Consider the following 22,824-nt stretch of genomic DNA (forward strand, 5'->3'; position numbering starts at 1 on the left):
ATAAGATTATAAAAATATTGCTTTTATTTTCTTCTAATACCTTTATGTGGTCTTTCTTCACATTTATGGAAATACGTTTATTTAAGATGAAAAATGGGGATCTGCTATTATTTACCCCCAAGGAGTTAGGCAGCTATTCTATCACCATTTATTCATTTTCTTCCACTGATTGGAATATTGAAACATGACATTTCAAAAGTTAAGAACACATGGGTCTACTGCTGGACTCTATGCTACTTCAAATAAATATTCGGCTACATTATTCCTCACTGTGGAATTGACATAATGCCTCATCTCTGTTCCGTTGAACCCCATTATTGTCTACCATAGGAAGAACACTGCATGGCCCCTGTCCTCAAAAAACTTATCACATAAGTGGGGAGAGGAAATAATGGTTAGGACTCCTCGCTTTCACTGCCGAGGGTACAGGTTCAATTCCTACTTGGGGAACGAAGATCCCGCAGGCCAAAACAAAACAAAACAAAACAAATGTAAGGTTAAACTACCTAGAAGTTAAAAACAATAAAAAGGGGACTTTCCAGAAATTCTAAAAAGGCAAGAGGCCATATGCCACCTGGAGATACAGAGGGTACAGTCTGGGCAATGGCCAATGACTAGCAAGCTGACCCCATGCCAGTCCCCAGCCTCCTGGCTCAGAAATCATACTCTTCCTCACCAAGAGAGAACTCACGTCTTCCTGTTGTGGCGGTCGCACTTTATCAATATCACAGGATTGATCAAAAATCAGAATGCCAAATTATTACTTGACAATGAGAAATACATCTCTTCTACACACAGGGCATCCGTGTCTGCACAATGAGAGAATTGCCTTCTGTGGGACAGGCCTCCGTGGCACTCTAAAGCACAATCACACGATCGAAGGCTACGTGGTGAGAACAGAATTAGAAAAGGAATCAGCTGAATCCAGAATTTAATGGGAAGGCCTGAGGTAGCTGGATCCGTCCATCTCCTCAACAGGCACAGCCTGGCTAGGGGCCCTGACTCTTCAGTTATGCTGCCTAAGGTGCCATCTCTACTCTCGGGCAATGTGAGGATGGGCACTGCCCATGCTGGTCTCTCCTCACCTTTTCTATGCTTTCACTACTGACCAACCCTCCTGCAGATAGACACATTTCTCGTTAGAAGTTAGTACATCATGTCAGGTTGTATTCAAGTCTGATAGGGCTGCAAGCCATTGGTCCTTACGGACCTCTGCTCAGCTCCATGATGTGCTAACTTTGGTGTTTCTCTCTTGGGGGGCTGCCTTTTAAAAAACTGCTTACCACTTTTGTGAGTTCTGAGGGGAGGGACCGCTTTGCTATGGCCCCTAAGAAATGGTGACAAACCTCACAGGACTAGGATCAGGAGGGCTGCAGTATTCAGGGAAGGCTTTACGAAGACAGATATCTGAACTTGAGTTGGCTTTTCAGAGATTCATAGGACTTCCACAGGCAAAGCAAAATAAAGGAATTTTAGATGGGCAAAGGCACAGACCAAAGTAGGAATGGGTATGGTGTAACGAGCGTATAGTGAGGAGCCGCTTTGGCTGGAATGGAGGGAGGCCATTACAAGAGAAAAGGTAAATAAAGTAGGTTGGATTCGAAGGGTAGAATCAAGATTGTCAGCTTATTAAAACCACTCTTTTAATGTTAGCAACTGCCTGTGGGGAAAAGTAATAAACCATTGTGTAACCGAACAAAAGGTAAACAGGCTACCTCCAGGAATAGGCTACTATAAATATGACATACTTTAGGGTAGCCTGCTGCAGGATTTTACTTGCAGTGGTTTAATGGAACCTATCTACACAGTTCCTAATACACCGGAGAAGAAAGATGCTAAGTAAACCTAAGGAATTGCAAAGATCCCACTTTTATCGTTTAGGCATGTCCTTTTACCTCTCCCAGGGTGACTGATAGCTCCATGACTTTGGAGATCGTATATCTCTCATCATTTCAGCCAACAAGGAAAGAAATCAAAAGTAGAATGAGAGTGACTGCTGAGTACATCAAATCAGCATCGTTTTCTGAGTTGAAGGAATTTTACTATCATGTCAACTCTGGCCTTCCTATAAACTTAACTTGTCAAAATAGTCCAATGGCTTGTTATCATGGATCCAATTCCATAGAGATTTCCTGGGAGTGGAGTTCCTTTAAAAATCCTGTGGGGACTTCCCTGGTGGTGCAGTGATTAAGAATCCGCCTGCCAGTGCAGGGGACACGGGTTCGATCCTTGGTCTGGGAAGGTCCCACATGCTACGGAGCAACTAAGTCCCTGCGCCGCAACTCCTGAGCCTACACGCCAAGAGCCCGTACTCCACAACAAGAGAAGCCACCTCAGTGAGAAGCCCATGAACTGCAATGAAGCCCCAACGCAGCCCCCCTGAAAAAAAACAAAAACAAAACAAAAATACAAAAAAACATCCTAGGAATATACTTTTCAGTAAAAGAACAAAGTGTATGTCAGTCCTTATGACTAAAGAGAAGAATCAAGTAGTAGTAGGTGGAAAGGTGGATTTGATTCTCAGCTTGTGAGTTCTGAATCTGAATTAAGTATTGTCCTTACCTCAATGAGACAGAGAATTGTAACCCAAATCGTCACTACTGCAGATATGGATATTGCCAAGATGAGTCTGTTCTTATAGCCATATGCTGGAACTTCTTTTGTGAGCTAAAAAAACAAATAACAACTTTTTAAAAACAAGGAGATAGAAGGGATAAAAACTGACTATTCTTAAACCTATTCTAAACGCTAGCTAACTATTCTTAAACTACCATAAAACCCAATCCTTTCAGGCGAGTAGCTTCTATAAGAACAAGCCAAATTTAATGTTGTTAATCTTATCATTAGCATTTTCTTCTACAATTTATTTATCTACAATTTATTTATCTTGTGTTATGTCCTTTTCTCGTCTGCCCCAGGAATAGTGCCACCTGTCTAAATGAGCAAAGTGAGAGATCACTGTCCTAGCCCGTTTCATGGCTGAAGATAAGATAGAGACTAGGAGCCCGTGGCATTCCTGCTTGGGCACGTTAATGGCGTGTCCTAAACTGAGTAAAAGTCCAGCTCCCATGTGTCAGGGGTTACCCTCACCTCACTTGACTCCTGCCCTTTCTGCTCACTCTGGGCTTCTGTGCTCTCACTGATGTAGTTGTCAGCTTTCCACTGGTCCGTATCCCCCTCCGCTTCGGACACATTTACTTCTTGCTGCTTGCTGAGAAGCTTCATCAGGAGGCCTGTTCTAGAGATGAGGTTGGCACAGGCTGGCTGCACGTGGGTCTCCAAGCAGTTCATTTTTAAAGTCTGGATAACATGAGAAATGAGCCTTCGCACGTCATTGTTGGGGATGAGGGACCGTAGCTGCTGGTTTAGCTGATCACCCGGGGATGTGAGCCCTGGGAAAGCGAAGCCTGTGGGCTTAGAGGATAATTCAGTGCCCGTGTTGTGGTACTCCCATCGTGTTTGGTTGGTGTGTTGAACAGTTGGCATACTGTTGTCTGCAGCAACAGTAGAATGTGCAGTGGACACGTTCCTATGGGTAGTGTTTCCAGGGCCGGTTCCTCCTGGCAGAGTAGAGTTTCCTGTAGAAATAATTTCTTCAGAAACATTTTGTGCAGTATTGTTTTCTGAAGTAGTGTTTTCTGTAGAAGGGTCTGAAAGAGAAAATAATTCTGGAAAAGGCTTTTCCTGAGAAGTCACTTCTCCTGAAGATGAAACAGCCTCTCGTGGAGGGGAATTTATGTGACTCCTCAGTACAGAGAACGGAGGGCTTGCAAGCATCATTCTAGTGAGTGAACTTTTCTTTCTGAACTTTCCACTCCTTTTGCCTTTGGGTTTTCTGTGGACCCGATGAGACCTAGTTTTATGGAAGATGTATTTTTTTCCAGAATGTGAGATTAGTTCGAAGTCCTTAATGCTTCTAGTTCTAGCCTTCGCATCCTCTAAAACATGAAGAGTGTTGGATAAGTCTTTTGATGTGCTTTTAACCTCTGATGGGGATTTTGGAGGGATGGAGGCAGAAGGCCTGCCCTTGAAGTACTGTTTCCAGGAAGAGGAGCCTGCTGCCTTGTGTTCCTTTATGAATGAAGACTCTGCATTGGAGGACTTTCCCACCAGCTTCCTGGGACTCTGAACCATGAGAAGCTGTTTCAGCTTTCTTGGGGATGGCCTCCTGAGCCTTCTTTCTTCAGCAGTGTTCGCCTCAGATGGCTGGGCATTCTGTTTCCCCCTGACGCTCTCATCTCCCACTGCTTTGAGGTGCATTTTCTGTATGCCCCTTGGGCCCTTGAGGACCCTGTTCACTCTCAGCAGCCTTTCCTCTGTACTCTCAGTCTTTGCTAGGCTGTCTTTCTGTGGTTGGGCAGTTTGCAATTTCTTTTGAAAGATGTAGCTTTTAAACGTGGCACTTGAAATGTTGGAACGCGTACGCGTGGCAGGTTTTTCTTCCTTTTTAACCTCATCAATTTTTTCTTGAGTTTCTGCAGCTAACAAATTTTCCTCAAAATGGAGTTTCCTCAATTTGTTTTTATTAGTTGAATTCTTGGGTACAGGTTTAACAGAAGGGCTCCTTGTATTGCCTTTCAAAAGGCCCTGCGGCATATCTCCATCTTTTGTATTCGAAAACAGAAGCTGAATGAATGGGAATAATGTTGCTTCCACATCTCCGAGATTTCCCTCTGAGGTATAAGGCATTATGTCATTTAGTGTACTGATAATATCACTTTTATTCTTAAAGTCCAGCTGCTCATTCATGAAGCCTGACAAGCTGACAGCACTTTTATCTGATGACGCCCTCTCTGACTCAATAGTCAGCTCAGTGGTGGTGTTCTTCTTGCGGGCTTGTAACACCTTCATCAACGATCCTTCTGCATTCCGTATAGATGTTTCTTCATCTGTCAAAAAAGAAGGGACTGTTTTTGATCATTGAACACTGATGGGACAGCTTTTTGTCAGTCCACAGCCAAATAAATTAGGAATCAGTCAAAGTTTGAGTGCCACTGAGGAGTAAAAGAAACCCACACTTAAGCCTATGACTGGCAACAACAAAATGTGAAAAAGATATCTCTTGAAAAAGTGGCTATCTACTCAGAAAATTCTGTAGCATGAAATATAGTAACTATGTTCAGGATTACTCCACTGGTTCCCAGGGGCCAGTACTCAAGAAGAGGCAAGGCTGGAAGACAAATATTCCCCTACTCAGCTGGACTCTCTGCAGATCTACTGTGACTCCTCACATTCATATACCCCATCCTGTCCTGCCTCAGAGGCAGAGGAGTGTGAGGCTTCCTCTCTCCACCTCTTCAGTGTGCTTGTGTTCTTGCTGCTATCACAGATGACCACGACAACAACCGCCGCTAACAGGTCGTCATCTGGACATGTCCTTCTCCACCCGCCCACCGAGTCCTTTGCTCAGTCCCTGCTTCCATATATCCCAGCGCCCATAACACAAGGATCTCTGCAGAAAAAACCACTATGTCCACCCTGTCTCTTTGGTAAAGTTTGGGCAGGGATCTGGGGTATAAATTCAGAGATTTGCCAGATTATATGCCAATGTGGAATGTTCAACAAATCAATGGAATAATACTTGAGGTCTTCAACTGCAGAAGGGAACAAGCAACTTCTGTCAGATGGCTACTTTGCTTTCATTTCATTTTACTTCTAATATTTCCAGCTTTACTTGGGGAACCGTCCAAAGCTTCTGACTGTGTGAAGGCAATGTGTACCATTGTGCAGGTGGGCTTCTCTTCCAAAAGGATTATAAGTAGTTTTGGTGAGGGTCAGAGGAGGAGGGGAGGGTCATGAGAAAGGAGGAGCATGGGCTTGCAGAGAGCCCCAAACTGGGGACAGGAGATCGGGGCACTAGGGTCATAGCACTTAACACCTCTGATCTTGTTTTTTCTCACCTGTAAAAGGAGAGTAAAAATGCCTTTTCTGCCCACATCTGGGGGAGAAGGGAGTAATATAATTAGTAAAGTGTCTGGGGGAGTTCCCTGGTGGTCTGGTGGTTAGGACCCGGCACTTTCCCTGCTGTGGCCCGGGTTCAATCCCTGGTTTGGGGAACTAAGATCCCACAAGCTGTGTGGCACGGCCAGAAAAAAAAAAAACCGTGTTGAAAAATCAGGAATATTGTCTTTATATAAGGTGCAAAGTGTTATTTGTATGATGTGCTCTAGATCACTGAAAGAGACTTGTATTCAAGCTACCTGGGCATGAAAGTACATTTTGGAAGTCATCAACTTAGTACCAATAAATCTAATATATAGAAAAATAATTGAAACCCCCTGAGTGTTTTGTGAATAGAAAAGCTTGAGATTCAGAGCAAGCTCAGAGCTAGACAGTCTAAGAATAAACTAGCTCTCCCGTCCATTAGAAGGGCTAGGTAGCAGCTTCTGGTTATGGAACCAGAAAATCTCAGGCTCCAAATAGGACATAAAACAGCATCACTTGTACTGTTTAAAAAATTGCAGAAACACACAAAATAAACAAAAATATATTTACACCTCTCCTATGAGACAAAGAGTACCTGAGACTTAACGTATATAAAATTAGTTTACAAAATGTGATGCGCTATATAAATAAGTTCTCATTTGCAGAGAGCACAGCATAGGATATGTGGTCATTAATGTGAATTCCCTTCCCCCTTCCATTCCTTTCTCTTGTTCCTTTATGTATGCGGATCAGCTACATTACTAAGCTAACAATGTACCTGAGCTATTATTAGCTTAATAATGTAACCAAGAATCTGATTTTTAGCAAGGGGGTGGTTCTTAGAAACTTAGGGATCTGGAACTCTGAATGAATGAATTAAAATAATGCAATTACATCATTAATTTTAAAATCTATCATACTTGATTAAAAATAAACATTAAAAAATTAAATTAAAAATGTATTATCCCGCAATTGAGACTCACCACAAGGTGTCACGTCTGTCAGGCATTCACTGTCACAACGCAGCTTGACTGTCTTACAGACAACCTCAATAGTATTTTTAAATTGGCAGAGGCAGCAGCCCATACGGCTAGGTAAGATCCTATAAATGGAAACACTGGTCATTAAAGTTGTGATAAAAGAGTTACTTGAGTAGGTAGAAGGGGGAGTCCAAGGCCCCACAGACCAGTGCAAAAAGGAGTTCTTGGGGCTCATGGGCTGGAGAACAGGATAGGGGCCGGTTGGCCAATTGCTGCTCTTGACTGTTGTAAATAAATATAGTGGAGGAGAGAGGTGCCCAACAGAAGGATTAGGATGGCAGTAGGTATGGTATGCCTAGAAAAAAGGGAATAGGGATTAGAATTGGGGGACATTGATCTGTAATTTAATTCAGAAGTATCTCGTACCAACTCCAAAGCCTCACTTTGGGTTGAGAGTACACAGGGAGAAGGCAGACTTCTAAGAAGAGTCTGAATAAGGCCGCACTTTCTGGAGTCCCTTTCTCAGTTCCTATTTGTCAGTATAAGATATTAGAAATTATTCTAGTAATAAAAAAGCATCGTGTGCTTAAACAATAACAGATATCACATTGGCCAAATCTGGACAAATGGAACATTCCAAAGAATAACATGATCATTATAATACGGTATAACATAGTTAATTTAGAAAAAAGCACATGAGTTCATAACGATACTCAAAATGAAAAGTGGGGAGCTCTTCTCTATAGAATCATGTCAGCTAATAAATGCAAAAGGAATGATAGATTAGGAAAGTGTCATTTTGCAAGTATCAATGTAATAATCGATTCAGACAAGGATTATCATTGATGCACAGTTGGGTGAAGAGTTCTTTGAAAGTAGGATCTCCACTGATCCCAAAGTATGGGACCTCATATTATTTATCAATTACCAAGGGGAAAAATAACTTCACAATGGAGAGATATGGAAGAAACCACCTTCATCAAGGGATCAGACTTAGCACTGGGCCACCTGAAGTAATGAAGTATGAAGAATACATCACCTATATAGTATTCTTCCCCAAAATATTTACTTTGAATTAAATGAGGAAACAGACAAATCCAGATTGTGGGGCAGTTTACAAGACAACTGGCTTAGACTCTTCAAAAATGCCAATGTCATAAAAGACCAAAAAAAAAAAAAAAGAATAGCAGGGAAATATTCTAGATTAAAGAAAACAAAGACATGACATGCAATGCCTAATCTTTAATTGGATCCTGTATAAAAATAAAACAGACTTAAAGAATGTTACTGGCTACTGGCCAAGATGAAGTAACAAGGACCAATTTAACCTCCCACCTGAAACAATGAAAGCATCAGGCAGAACATATGAAACAACAGTTTTCAAGAAACTGCACCTCAGGCAATACAGTTCAGTGATCCCCAGGAGATGGAAAATAAATGAAGTGATACCTATAATAGCCCTAACTTACTTCTCTGAGAGAGTTTCCAGGTCATGGTACAGGGAAGAGAAGTCCAGGCTGAGACTGGTGGACTCTCTGACTGAGGAAATGGAGCTGAGAGTCTGGGAAAACCAAGGTAACTAGAGTTCACAAAGCAGAGTATGAGAGAGAAAAGAAGTGCACAGACAACGAACTCTGGGGATATGCAGAGGGATCTCTTGAGAATTCAACACAGTATTGGTCAGTACATTTGTGTGAGGAATTACTTGATGCCAGGAAAAGAACCACATGAAAGCATTAAATAAGAATAACTGGTTATCACACAGGGTTGTAGGAATAGTACCTGTTCCTACAAGTCAGACTGGAAAACCTCATGATACTCAGAAAGGACTTGTCTCAGTAGTTGCAAATAATGAGCTCCAGACTAAAGGCTACGTGAACTGCTACCCAACGAATCTTAACAGCTAGACTTAAAAGAATAAAATTGTTCTGAGTAACTTAATTTCAGACAAAACAAAGCCCAAGCATTTTACAGGAATATAAATATATATAGCACACAATAAACTAAACTCACAACATCTGTTATCATATGAAAAATTGCCAAGCATGCAAAGAAGTAGGAAAATATGACCCATACTGAGGAGAAAAGGCAACCAATCAAAACTAACCCATAGCCTATACAGATGTTAGAATTGGTAGAAAAGAACATTTAAAAAGGTGTTATACATGGGGCTCTCTTGAGCCTGCGCATCCGGAGTCTGTGGTCCGCCACGAGAAAGGCCACAACAGTGAGCGGCCCGCGTACCACACACACACACAAAAAAGTTATTATACATGAAGAAAAGTTATTAGAATTGTATTTCAGTTGTTAAGAAACCCAGACTAAACACTGAAAATGTTAAGTAGAGGCACGGAAAATGTAAAACAGACCCAAATTGAGCTTCTAGAGATTACAAACAAAGTCTAAATGAAAAAGACATTGAATGAGGTTAATGGCAGATTAGACACTGCAGAAGAAAGGGTCAGTGAACGTTAAGGCACAGTAATAGAAACTATCCAAAATGAAACAAAACGTGTAACAAAACAAAACAACAACAAAAATGAATAGAGCATCAGCGAATTGTGCAACAACTTCAAGTGGTCTAATACATGTGTACTTAGAGTCCATGAAGGAGAGGAGAAATACAAAAAATTGAAGAAATAATACCCAAAATTTGTCCACACTGGCAAACACTATAAACCCACAAAGTCAAGAAGATCAATGAACTTTAAGCATAAGAAACATGGACAAAACTACACCAAGGCACAAAAAATAATCAAATTGCTCAAAACCAGCAATAAAGAAAAAAGTTAAAAGCAGCCAGAGGAAAAACCTATACAGTACATACAGAGGAACAAAGATAACAATGACAGCAGAATTCTTGTTGGAAACAATGTAAACGAGAACTCAGTGGAATAACATCTTTAAAGTAGTGAATTGAATTCTATCAACCTAGAATTCTATACCCACAACTGTCAAAACAAAAGCAAAATAAAGACTATCTCAGACATACAAAAGCTGAAAGAATTCATTACTAGTAGACTTTCCCTATAAGAAATGTTAAAAGAAGTATTTTTAAGCAGAAGGAAAATGTCACCAGATTGCAATATGTATCTATACAAAAGATTAAGAATACTGGAATTGGGACTTCCCTGGTGGTTCAGTGGTTAAGAATCTGCCTGCCAATGCAGGGGACACGGGTTCAAGCCCTGGTCAGGGAAGATCCGACATGCCGCAGAACAACTAAGCCCGTATGCCACAACTACTGAGCCTGCGCTCTAGAGCCTGTGTGCCACAACTGCTGAACTAAGGATATGACCACAGACTGTCATGAAAATTACTTGGAATGTTTTTTTTCCAAAATAACTTACGTATCTAAACTGACTTTTTCTACAAATCAATAAAAAAAAATAGTAACAGAAAAATGGGCAAAGGACAGACAATTCAGGGATAAAATACAAATGTTCAGTAAACATATAAAGATATTTAATTTCACAAATAATAAGAAAAATTCAAATTCAGACGGGACCCCTTGTACTCATCTGTCAGATTAGCAAAAAAAAAAGTGAGAATCTCCAGTGGTGGAAGGGTGTGGGGAAATGAATGTCATCACAGCATGGTGACTGGAGGATAAGCTGGTACAACAATTTTTTTTTTTTTATAGCACAACTTTTTTGAGGGCAAATAAAATTTTATATCTAAATAGTCTTCACCCCAACAATTCCATTTCTAGATAACTATTCTATAGAAATAAACGACCAGGCTCACAAAAATGCATGTACGAGGATATTCATTGCAGCAATGCAAGTAACAAGAAAACTGGACATAATCTAAACATCCTTCAATAGGGGCATTATTAAACTGTAACACATTCATACTATGGGATATTATGCAGGAGTTTAAAGGAATGGGGTAACCCTCTATGTACTGGGAAGGAAAGAAATCTAAGACATATCAGGAAATGAAGGAATCAAGTTGCAGGATGTTAATTATGTAAAAAATGATAAGAAAAACACACAAACCTCTTTTGCTATCTGTAAATATGTATGTACTCAAATGTATGGAAAAGAGTCTGGAAGGATTAATACTAAACTCAAAGTAGTGGGTGTGGGATTAGGGCAAAAGGAGGGTTTTCACTATACCTGTTATTTCACTGTTATATATTGAGAATATAATCATGTATTACTTGTACAATGGAAAATAAGTTTAAATTGTCTCTTACTGATTTTCAAGAGGTCCTGCCAAATTTAATTTTTAAAATAAACATAGAATTTCAATCATTAGGTTGCTTTGGGATATGGAAGGGGAAGTACCTTTGCTCACAGGTATTGACCTCAAAATTCTGGACCAAGAAGGATCTTATAATGCAGTTAGCTTTTTGTATTCATATTTGGGGAGAGTATACTCACAGCTTCTCAGCCCAGTGGTATGCCTTCCATATACTTTCATCAATGTAAGAAATAGAGTTTCCTTGGAAATTTCTGTGAAGAAACACAGTTCATATGCTTGAATAGGTAGGAAAAGAATGTAGAGAATAAGGAAAAGAATCATGGCCGCCATGTAGGGAATATTCAAATGCAGAAAAGACCAGCTTTTTAATTCCCACAGCTTCCCAGCTTCCCAGTGTGCACAATTAATAAAAACATACTGTGAGGCCACTGGCACAAACAATGAGGCATCTTCTCAGAACCTGACTTCCTATCTGTCCAAATTCTTGGATACATAATGCCAATTACTTCTTTCCCAAAATCACTTATGTGTCTAAAATGACTCCTACAAATCAATGAGAAAAATGGCAAACATTTATCAATATCAGCAAATAAATATTAAGAAATCCTATGGCAGGCAACAAAGCTTTGGCTCAGTGCCCTCAGAATCTCTCCAGGTGTTAGAAGGATACAGGCAAGGCAATTAGACATTAGAGGGACTATTACGAAAATATCTCTTAAACATATTGCCTAGGGAAAAGCACAAGTCACTGAACAAGGAGTAAAGTTATTACCTCATTAGGGGAACAAAATGCAAAGGAAAGAGATCGGAAGGAAGGACACACATCAAAACAGTAACAGGAGTTACCTTATTGGTGGTAGGGAAGGTGGGGTGCAATTTTCACATTTTACCCTATATACTTCTGTCACATTTCTTTTTTTAAACAGTGAGAATGTGTCCATGAATTAGACATGTTTAAAAGAAGCTGTTAAATGCCTGAGGTTCGGTTTGAACCACTAACTCAGTGGATGACTGAATCTTTCGCTTTAGCTTTGTCCTCTTCCCTCAGCAACAATGGAACTATTCAGTTTATATGCACATTTTTCACGGGAGTCAGAAATAAGTCAAAACGGATACCTGTCTGCCCATCTGCCTGAGGGACATTTCCACTCAAACAGAGCCTTCTGGTTGCTTTATGCTCACCAATAAAAGATGCCTAAGACTGAACTCATCTCCCTCAAACTGACTCTGCTTCCCAACTGCTGTATTTCCACCTGTTATACCACAATCATTCTGCCCCTCAACACATGTGATTTTTCTCTTTGCTGTACTACAATCCCCCAACTCTAGTCAACTACTACATCTTGTCAGGTTTTCCTCTGTAGTACTCTCAGGATTTTCTTTCTACTTCCATCACAACCACTCTAATTCGGCCCCTTCTCACTTTACTCCTAGATTTTGCTAAAGCATTCTATTTGGTCTCCCGGAACCAAGCTTTCCTCTCTAGGTCGCTCTACGTATGAAATCTAAAATCAGCCTCTTGCTTTAATCATTTGTCTGTCTTGCTTGAATATTTGCAGCGGCTCCCCATATCTCACAGCATAACTTTCAAACCCCCGTTGCCGATAGTCAAGATATTTTATAATCCTATCTTTCATTGTTGCCTAACCCAATTCTTTACAGCCAGACTAATCTATTAAATTCTGATCATCCCTGCAGTCACACCTTTGCCTAGACTGTACTGCCTGTTATTTTTCTGACAAATCACAGCCAATCTTGAAGTCCCAGCTAAAGATTTAGCTTATCCATGCAGCCTTCTGTCACCTCCACACCCCTGTGATTACAGGTTCTGGTGAATTACAGCACGTATCTGTATTTCTCTTAATACTTAATTATATATTACCTCCCTTTTAAGGCATATCCCCTTTCTTCCCACTTGTCATTGTCATGTTCTGGAGACAATGACATGTACTTCTGTGGCTCCCACAGTACTTAGCCCTGGGTTGGGCACAAAATGGGTGCTACATATAGAAAGCCAGGGGAACAAAGATGAGTTCTAGATATAACTGAGGGACTGAATAATAATAATAGCTAACACTAAAATATATGCTAGGCACTGACAGAAGAGCTTTACCAATATTAACTCATCTAAATCTCCCAATGAGATTGGAGTCATTGGGAGATTTAGCAGTCATAGGAGTCATCCTGTGAGACGATGACTACCATAATCCCCATTTTACAGATGAGGAAGTTGAGTCATAAAGCTAATAAATGACAGACCTGGGTTCAAACCCAGGTAGTCTGGCTCCGGAATCTCTACTCTTAACCACATTGTTGTATTACCACCAAAGAGATGGGGAGAGGGACATGTTGCTGTAAAGAGGATGGAGTAAAGATGGGAGAAGAGTAGATGTTAAGGAATTAAATAATGGGGTAAAAAATGGAGACGGAAAAAATAAGGGCAATTACAAGACTGGAGAAGAGGGAAAAATAGTAAGAAGAATGAAGATAAGGAATCATTGACAAACAAAAGGTGGAAACACAAAGTCAGTCAATGTGGATTGGGGAGATAAGGAGGGCCCAGGAAGACCTGAAGAAAGGCTGCATTGTCAGGCAGGATGCAGAGAACAAATGAGGAAAGGCGATTCTTACAGGATGGTGAAGGTGCTGTTGTAGGCGTCAGGCTCTGGCTCAGGCACTCTGTGGAGCTTCTGCTTTGGGCTGAGACCAACACACGACAGCGTCTCATTTTTGCAGGTACAGAGCTCACATATGCTGATGTTTGTGGTGGCATTCTGCCCTGGCTGCTGCTTTTCTGGGGTATATCTTACACCAGGAAGACCTGTGGATACTGAATACTGAGTCGAAGGAAAAAGAACCGTCTCAGATGGCCTTGGTTGCTGAGATACGTTAACTCCCAGGTCCACAGGTGAAACTGTGACTTGAGACAGGTTTGGTTGTGCAAGTGTCACCTCAGGGTGTTTTGGAGGGGGAGCTGTAGTCTGCTGCCGGGCTGTAGAATGTTCAGACTCTGTAGTAGGTTCTGGAGTTGTGGTCAGCTCCAGGTTCAAAGGTTTAACTGTGATACTGGGTGATGTTGGAGGCTCAGTGTGATCCTGATGTGGTGTTGGAACTATTGGATTGTGATATACTGGAGGCTGAGCTACAAAAACCTCCTTAGGTGGTTCTGCAGGCTGGGTTAAGGTCTCCTGCATGACTGGAGAAGGTTCACCCTCCTTAGTGGGTTCTAGCCTTCTGGTCAGTCCAAGGTCCAATGGTTGAATTGTGACCTCAATCAAAGTTGGGTGGCGAGCCTGAACTTGCTCTGGATTTGGAAATGTCACCTCGGGGTATGGTGGTTGAATTGGGGCTCCTTGGTGAACTGGAAAAAGTTCAACATTTTCAGAGGGGATTGGATGCTGCTCTGAAAATTCCTGCCAGACTGACAAAGGTTCCAACTGCTCAGAGGACACTGTAGACTGAGCCGAGGTTTCTTGTTGGGGTGGAGGAGTTTCAAGCTCATTAGTGAACGCTGCAGTTACGATCAGTGCAAGACCCACAGGTTTAACAGAGACATCGGGCCGCTGCAGAAGCTGAGCTTGATCCTGACCTGGAGGAGAAACTGTCGGCACAGGATGCTCTGGAGAGAAAACTACACTCGCGGAATCCGTGTCCGGGTATGGAGCCTCAGTCTCAGTCAACTCCCGATGAGGCGGGGCCAACATCTCGAATGGAGACCAGGACGTCAAGTAATTAAAGCCCCCGGCTTCTGCCAGGGGTGTAAGGGCATGGGGCAATTTGGGAGGGGGGTCTGAGGCGTATGAAGACCAAGCCTCTGTCAGCCGCGGGGGGTTGGGGGTCACCTGGACGGGGCCCAGGGCCCACTCCGGAGGCTGAACTGCCTGGACTTGAAGCCACAGTTTTAGCCATGTGAGGAAGAGCCGTGGCAACCAAAGGCGTAGCCGGGACATAACGTGCGGCGGCTCGCAGGCACAGTGACCCAGGCCAGTGAGGAGCCGGAGCCACATCCTGTGTCCGAGCTGAACCGCTATGCCAGTGCCGACGCGAGCGCTCAGGTTAGCAACCGCGCGCCCCTCCCCCGCCTAACGTTCCACCCGTTATTTATGACATCTTTAGTTACGCCACCTTTATTAGGTTAGTGCGGAGATCCAATCCGCGCCACCAGAGTGGGCCTTTTGCCCAGAGTCCCCAGGGCCCAAGCCATCCTTCCCCTTGCAAAGGCGACACGTACCTCCTGCCGGGCCCTCTTCCCAACCCCTCCCTGCCCTCCCTGGCCGCAAACAATGAGGCGGGATTTGGGCTGCAGACCCAAGTGGCCCCAAACTCCAGCAGCCCAGGGGTGGAGAGAGGTTGGGAAGGATGCAGAGCTTCCCAAGGAAACCACAGGACGTAGCATTCTGGGAAATTCAAAAGTGCTAATCCAGTTCTGGCAATCTGAACTCTTCTTCCTCAGAGCTGAAGTCTGAGACACATTCTTCCTCCCTTTGGCCACAAGGCTGACAAGAAGAGTTGCTGACCAGGAAATGAGCACCAGTTGGGTGGCGGGAGGGGAACACACCTTACAATTATTCGAAAATGTTGCGTATATATGTCCATGCCACTCTCTCACTTTGTCACAGCAGCTCGGTGGTTTGTGACCACCTAGAGGGGTGGGATAGGGAGGATGCGAGGGAGGGAGACGCAAGAGGGAAGAGATAGGGGAACATATGTATAACTGATCTAACACACCATGTAAAGCAAATATATTCCAATAAAGATGTTAAAAAAATAAAAAACAATAAAATAAAATGTTTGCCATTTCCTCCAAACTCTCAGTATTCACGTCTCATTATTCATTCACCACTCTGTTATTAGGGGTTACCACTGAATCAGTGATGACTCCAGAACTTCTGTAGGAGGGGTTTGGGGCAGGTGGGAAAGAGAGTCTAAAACCAAGTGAATGGTCCTTTACATTAGCATGGGGAAACTTCCCACATCCCACCTTGTCTCAACAGAGCCATTAATCTAGAAAAAACTACAGTGTCACTTTTCAGACGTCTACCCTGTGTGCACACATGGAGAAGACACTTCGAATGTTAAAGTCAGCATGTTAAGTAATTTTCTTGAACTACTGTAACTAGCACCCTATTTACTTTCTTCACAGTCCTTTTCATAATCTATTTGATTTTAGTCCTTTTTAATTGTCTGGTACACCTTTAACACCTAAACTCCAAGAGAGAAGGAGCTTTGTCTTCTTTCCAGTGCCTAGCACATAATGGTTTCTAAATGGAACTGATTCCAAGATTGGCCTCATTTAGGAATGGATCTGTTGTTATAATCAGGTTTCCGAAATCTTTAGTATCAATACGGAATCCTTTCCTCTCACATTTCACAGGAAGCTAGACTTCTTAAAGCCCAAACATGGATACGTCTGAAGTTTCCTTGACTGATTTAAATCGAATTAAAATAATTACACTGTACAGGAAAAACTTTCAATATTTTTCAGAACATAACCACCTTTTCTTTCTCTACTTTCTTCCCTTCAGAACAAACTTTGCAACATTGGGGTGAGTTAAATCATCAGAAATCTAGCCCCAAATTCAGCTCTCAATGACATGAAACACATTTTTTGCTCCTTTTTAATAAAAATCCTATACGCAGTACATTAATGTTTTCTTTTAGAAATTACGTTGACAACTTAATCCCTAATTCGAGGCATCCATATAATTGGTTTACAAAAAGGTTCTTTGGCAAAATATTTAACACAAGATATATATGAGATGCTGAGATCTGGGTAATATACCTTACTTGAAAGGCATGAATAGTTTTAAAACACTGTAGCATAATCACACTTAAGGCCATAGTTACTTTGTTCCCAAATCCCTGCAATTCTATTTGAGGGGAGTTCTAAAAGGCCTGTGTCTTCTCCTGTGTCCACAACTGTAGACGTACACTGATGGCCCTCAATCCTGCTCTCCAAACTTCAAATAAGGGGCCAGAGACAAGGCTCGGGACTTGGAAAAGTCCTAGAAATTCCCTGCCTCAAAAGCAGTTTCAGAGTTTCACCTTTTCCTAAGGATGACAGAGCTGAGTAGACATGCCAAAGTCTTCCAAATCCTGCTGGGTGCTTTGAATTACGGCTACACTGGCTGTGTACCCCTTGAGTTTTTATCTCCACATACTTGAATGAAATCCTGTAGCTCCTCTTCGGTTCTAGCATCTGTGGCCTCTTCACAGGGTCTATATGCCACAGCTACTTTACCACTTTCTGACATAAAGTTAACAAGGATCAATTCACAAGGTTTCTTGTTCTAAAACTTCCTGTATACAATGGTAGCACCCAATAATTAGACATTCTTTTGACTTCCAAAAGCAGAAAATAAGAGCATTTTCCTAGAAGTTCCCTCATCTGACACTTCCGTTTTTATCATAATTACTTGTGAAAAAATATATAACAAGTATCAACTTTGGTTCAAAAACCTTTATGATCTTACAAATAAGAACTAAGGAATAATGACATAGGAATTAAAAGCTGTGGAAACAAAAATGTTCAATCACAATACAACGAAATAGGAAGGCATTAGGTGGGGGTCAAAGTGAGTTCAAACCTGGGATAGATACCACTGGACTATAATAGATACTTCATGTTAGAAGCAAGGCAAGTGCCTAGTCCTTGGGACCAAAATTCTACCAGATACAATGAACAAAGCTTTGGAGATAGAGACAGAGAGCATTTGAACACTCTACTGGCAGAAACTGGCCCATGTACCCTTTGGACAATACAGCTTTCCTCAAGGCAAGCTAGAGCCACCAGGCTTTTTGGTCTAAGGAGTTTTGAGTACATATAAGGAGTACCTTGGCATATTAAGGACAAACAACCCAGACATTTAGTTTGGTTCTTAAAGGTTGTTACCCAGAGTTGACAGCTGGTGGAGATTCAGCCTGATGACCAGGGAAGTCAAACTTCATTGGAAGGACTGCCCAGGCGGAAAGGCCAAGACCAATCCAGGTCAACTCTTACAATCAAATAAGGTCTCTGAAACTTAGCTAGGATTTCTCAGTCTCTAAGCCTGCAGCACTGTGAAGCAGGGGAGCAATTCTGTTCCGGGAATCTACTAATCATAAAGTTTCCTTTGGGCACAGCCTGTGACATTCTCACCGCTGTATAACTCGATAGGGAACACAATCAACGGTATTTAGTAGCATGACCACTTTTAAGGCTCACACAAACGTATCCGATAATTATATAAGAATCATATTCACCAAATATATCAGAAATGAAAACTGAAATTAAACTGATTCCAAAAACATAATCTAATAAACTCTTCAACAAGAAAACAACAATGATAATAGTCCATATATTTTGTCTGCTTACTATGTTTCAGGCATAGTTCTAAGCTTTTTACATTCATCATCTCATTTACTCTTACAATATCCCCCATTAAGTGGTAAGCTGAATTACTAACCCTATTTGCAGATAAAGAAATTGCAGCTTAGAGATATTAAACACCTTCAAATTTCTCTGGCTAGAAAAACCTAAAATTGCAACAACAACAACAAATAAATCTAAGAGACAAAGTTAGGACTCAAACACAGGTGTCCAAGGCTTATAATCACTACACTATTCTGTATGATAAGCAACCAGTTGAGGAAGAACTGGACCAAACACTTTCTGTATGAACTGAGGCAAGTCATTCTACATCTAAACACTGGGGACAATAATATTCACTGTCGTTTTTCTCATAAATGCCACAAAGAACAAATTTAAGACTGCTGCTGTGAAAGCATCTGGTGAATAAAAGAATAGGTAATGTTTTAGAGAACCATTATTTTCATCCAATTCACTTTTTTTTTTTTTTTTTTTTTGCAGTATGCGGGCCTCTCACTGTTCTGGCCTCTCCCATTGCGGAGCACAGGCTCCGGACGCACAGGCTCAGCAGCCATGGCTCATGGGCCCAGCCGCTCCACGGCATGTGGGATCATCCCGGACCGGGGCACGAACCCGCGTCCCCTACATCGGCAGGCGGACTCTCAACCACTGTGCCACCAGGGAAGCCCCATCTAACTAACTTTTCAAATAAGTTTATTTGCTCACTGAAATTGAAGTACTTCAAGGACAATCAGAAAGGTCTTACCTAAAACCACAATCAGCAGTTTCTGGAATGCATCTGTCATAGCCTTCTGAATAGCAAGCTTCTGGGTTACCTTCCTTTTCATAAGGAATGATAATGACCCTAAATCCAACCAAAACAGATGAAATTAAAATGCCTGTCTGAATAACTGATGTCTAGCTTATATGTTTAAAACTAAAAATGCATCTGTGATTCTTAGATCATTATCTTAGTGATCAAGGGCAGGCACTACAGTGGGGTGCGGTTGAATGTCTCTGCTGTAGGTATACCCTGGCTTGGCACATTTTTACTGCTCAGATCTATTCTGGAAGTTCCTAAAATACTCGATGGGAAACGAAAACCAAGAACGTGGCACAAATCGCATATGACACACAGATTTCAAGTGCACAAGCTGAGGCTACACTGCTACAGACGCTGCTCTCCTGTGCGTGAAGGGCTGGATTCATACAGTGAGATAGATTTGGTGGTAGTGCAGATGATCTGGCCTCTCCTCAACCATCACCCACTCAGGTGGATGGTGGAGCCTCCTCCACTCCATTCGCTAACAGCCCTGCCTCTGACTTAAAACCCTAAGCCCAAGTGCCATGGACTCTAGGAAAAAACTCAGCACCAATCGGAATCCCCTTTCTAGGGATCTGTATTTACTTTTTCCGCTCAGGCCCTTCTATGGGAGCAAAGGACTGAACATTTACACAAGAGTTTATTTCAATCTTTAGACAATGGTTTTGTTGGGATAACTGGAGGCCAGAAGACATCTGTATTTGAAGGACTATTTTAGCACATAACAAATTATTAACCAAAAAAAACCACAAAAACTAAATAATTTTCTCTCCTCCTAAGCTTCTTGGCAGGCAGTCAGTTCTAAAATTCTACAGTTTAAGGTGCTGTCAGGTATTGCCTAAGATAAAAACCTATATTGTCAGGCAGAAAAATTCAGCCCAGGGCTTTACTTGCTTAGCTATGGTGATGATGTACCTGAAAAGTTGAGTTTCAGAAAGAAAGGAAAAAAGAGAAATCCCACTCCCTCACCTCCCCATACACACACATACTGGAAAACAGACCTTCCTCCAACTTATCAAAAGGTTCCTCAGCCATGCCAACTCCAGGACTCCTGCACTCGTGGGAGGGCAACACCACCTCTAAAGCACAGAAGGACTTGAGGCTTTGCTTCTGAAGTGGTGTCACAATATCTTCCTTTTCCCTTTCTTCAAGGTTAGAAAGATCCTGAAGCTGTTAGGATTTTGAATTAAAGGCTAGACTTCAAAATATCCTGTTGTTAGAAATAAAAACTAAACTCCAGCAACCCCAGGTAATAGTTTAGGTATGCTATAGCTTCAAAATCAAGTGAGACTTGCAAATGAATGATTCGATATGGTCAACTATTTTTTATTATATACCATGCAAATACTGGAGAAAATTATGGACACCACCATCCAAGTCATTGAGATTATCACTAATTCTAGGTGGCAGGCCAATGCTCAGATACTTCCATGTGGAAGCCTCTCACATCTCCTCCCCATAGCCCTGTTCTATTCTTCCCTCTAAAGTCTAGGAGTTCAATGTTGAAAGGAGTCTGGTTAGTCAAAGAAAGTCTACAGAGTTTACCTTGCTGATCCTTTTTGACCACCCATTGAAACCAAAGTAGTAATTTGCCAATTCTTGGCATCTGGAGCTGTTTAGGGCAAGCGTATTATGTTGAACCGCCTTATGTCTGGTGCCGAGACGAACCTAAAGATATAAAAGACCTAAAAATATCACAACCCTACATAGAGGCTTATTTTGGATATACCTGAGATTTATCAATACCAATTTCATAGAGGGGCTGTGCAGATTAAGTAGCACATTTTAAGCAATGAGTTCACAGTGAGCCCTAAATAAATGTTATTTATTATTTTTAGGTCAGTACTTTTCTGCATCATTTCCAGGGCCCCTGATTAACCGGGAAGGTTCCCTGACCGCTGGTGGTGAAAGTGATGATGAAAGCAACCAAGGAAGCCCAGCAGAAGCCTATTATGGGGCTGGGGGTAAGCAAAGGAAGTGAACTGTTTCAGTCGTCTCATCCTGTAGCTGCTGCTCGAGAATACGAGCTGAAGAGGAGATAAGATGGACCTGCCACTGAATTAGGACCTTAATCTGTAGCACCCCCTCCCCAAGTTACTAACCCCTGTTAGAAGAGGGAATACGTATACCTCTCTAAATGTAAATAAAGCAACCAAAAGAATTAGAGGTTCATCTGCATTAACAAGCTTCTTTGAGAGTGCAAATATTTCCAGTCTTAACTCTCTCAATAACTTACATATTACTGTGGACTTTTTACATCACTAGTTCTTTCTTAAATGTCTATTTCCATTTTGAACAGCGTGTAATATATAAATACAGTCATAAAAATTCAAATAATACAAATAAAGTCAAAGCATTGTTAATTCTTTGATTTGTTTGTGCATCTTCCCCGTCACTAGTTTACGAGCTCCTTAAGTGCTTGAAAGAACCGTATATTATTCTTTCCTTGTTACCAGAAACAAGCATAGGTCTTGGCATATAATAGGGGAGTGATGGTCTGTTGACTGAGTGAATGAATGAGTACATAAGAAAATGAAATTATTTTCTCTAACTGAAGCTGCCTGCTGGGAAGGAGAAATGAAGACTAATTTTTAAATGTTGAGTGTTGCATGGGAGGCTAGGCCCTGTACGGTGAGTCATAATGGAGCTGTCCTGGACAATTAGGAAGCTTTGAAGGGCTCTGAGGCCCTGGGTAGTAGAGACAGTTGACATCTGGGATAACCTTGCCACAGTTCTTGTTGGCAAACATATCCCTTCGTGCTACTGAGAAAAACTCAGATACATTAGGCCTTTCCTTCATTTTAAGATGTTATTATCTTTTCTGTATTTATAAAAACTACATGGGAAAAAAGATAAGATGTATACCTGCCAATGAATAAAAGAACTCATAACTGGAACTTCCCTGCTGGTGCAGTGGTTAAGACTCCATGCTCCCAATGCAGGGGGCCTTGGTTCAATCCCTGGTCAGTGAACTATGTCTCAGATGCATGCTGCAACTAAGAGTTCACACACCACAGTTAAGGAGCCTGCGAGCCACAACTAAGGAGCCTGCCTGCTGCAACTAAGACCCGGTGAAACCAAATAAATAAATAAATAAATTTTAAAAAGAACGCATAATTAAAGTAGGTAACATTTTCGGGCGTGTGGGCAGTAAACTAAAGCTCCGCATTAAATAAGGAAATCTAATACGAATGCCCTTTCCTCTCAACTCTATAGTGACTTGTAGAACGTTCTATCAGTGCCGAGCTTTATGCTGTGAAAATCTCAGAACCTAAGCTTAAGGAATAGTCTTAATGTCCAATATAAGAAAAGAACTCATTACTCACAACTGACACCAAGTAACTGTTTCATAATCTTTCCAGGACCATCTGTAATATCTGAGTGGTTATGTGAAATGGTCGCAGCGTCTACAAACAAAAGAATGCCTGGCACAAAATCATTTCAATCCCAGGGAGTACAGCCAGGATTGAAGAGGGTGTTAAACAGGGTACAGAAGTGGGAAGTAGTGTACCTGGAGTCACATCTGAGGAGAGTTCTCA

General features: G+C 41.6%; 2 protein-coding genes across 7 annotated transcripts in view; one reads left to right on the plus strand and one right to left on the minus strand.

The window, feature by feature from the left end:
- Nucleotides 1-15,922, plus strand: part of LOC117309757 (leucine-rich repeat-containing protein 37B-like) — a 58,001-nt gene extending 42,079 nt beyond the window's left edge. The window contains exons 8-9 of the mRNA XM_073797457.1: nt 799-15,169; nt 15,568-15,922. Coding sequence (XP_073653558.1) covers nt 799-935 — 137 coding nt within the window. The 3' untranslated portion in view covers nt 936-15,169; nt 15,568-15,922. The remainder of the gene's footprint in view (nt 1-798; nt 15,170-15,567) is intronic.
- Nucleotides 1-22,824, minus strand: part of LOC117307529 (leucine-rich repeat-containing protein 37A3-like) — a 102,904-nt gene that overhangs the window by 14,051 nt on the left and 66,029 nt on the right. For 2 of the 6 annotated variants that reach the window (XM_073797450.1, XM_073797449.1), the window contains 9 exons: nt 20,831-20,953; nt 20,287-20,455; nt 19,229-19,327; nt 15,346-15,755; nt 13,746-14,818; nt 11,294-11,365; nt 6,909-7,027; nt 3,091-4,889; nt 2,563-2,667 (listed from right to left, as the gene is read on the minus strand). The exons of 1 other annotated variant lie outside the window; for it this stretch is intronic. In XM_073797450.1, the coding sequence (XP_073653551.1) occupies nt 2,563-2,667; nt 3,091-4,889; nt 6,909-7,027; nt 11,294-11,365; nt 13,746-14,818; nt 15,346-15,755; nt 19,229-19,327; nt 20,287-20,455; nt 20,831-20,953 (3,969 nt within the window). Of the gene's footprint in view, nt 1-2,562; nt 2,668-3,090; nt 4,890-6,908; nt 7,028-11,293; nt 11,366-13,745; nt 14,819-15,345; nt 15,756-19,228; nt 19,328-20,286; nt 20,456-20,830; nt 20,954-22,824 lie in introns of those variants that run through there. 3 more of the 6 variants (XM_073797452.1, XM_073797451.1, XM_033848447.2) reach the window with 3 other exon arrangements.

Source organism: Tursiops truncatus, chromosome 20 (assembly GCF_011762595.2).
Source record: "Tursiops truncatus isolate mTurTru1 chromosome 20, mTurTru1.mat.Y, whole genome shotgun sequence".
NCBI lineage: Eukaryota > Metazoa > Chordata > Mammalia > Artiodactyla > Delphinidae > Tursiops > Tursiops truncatus.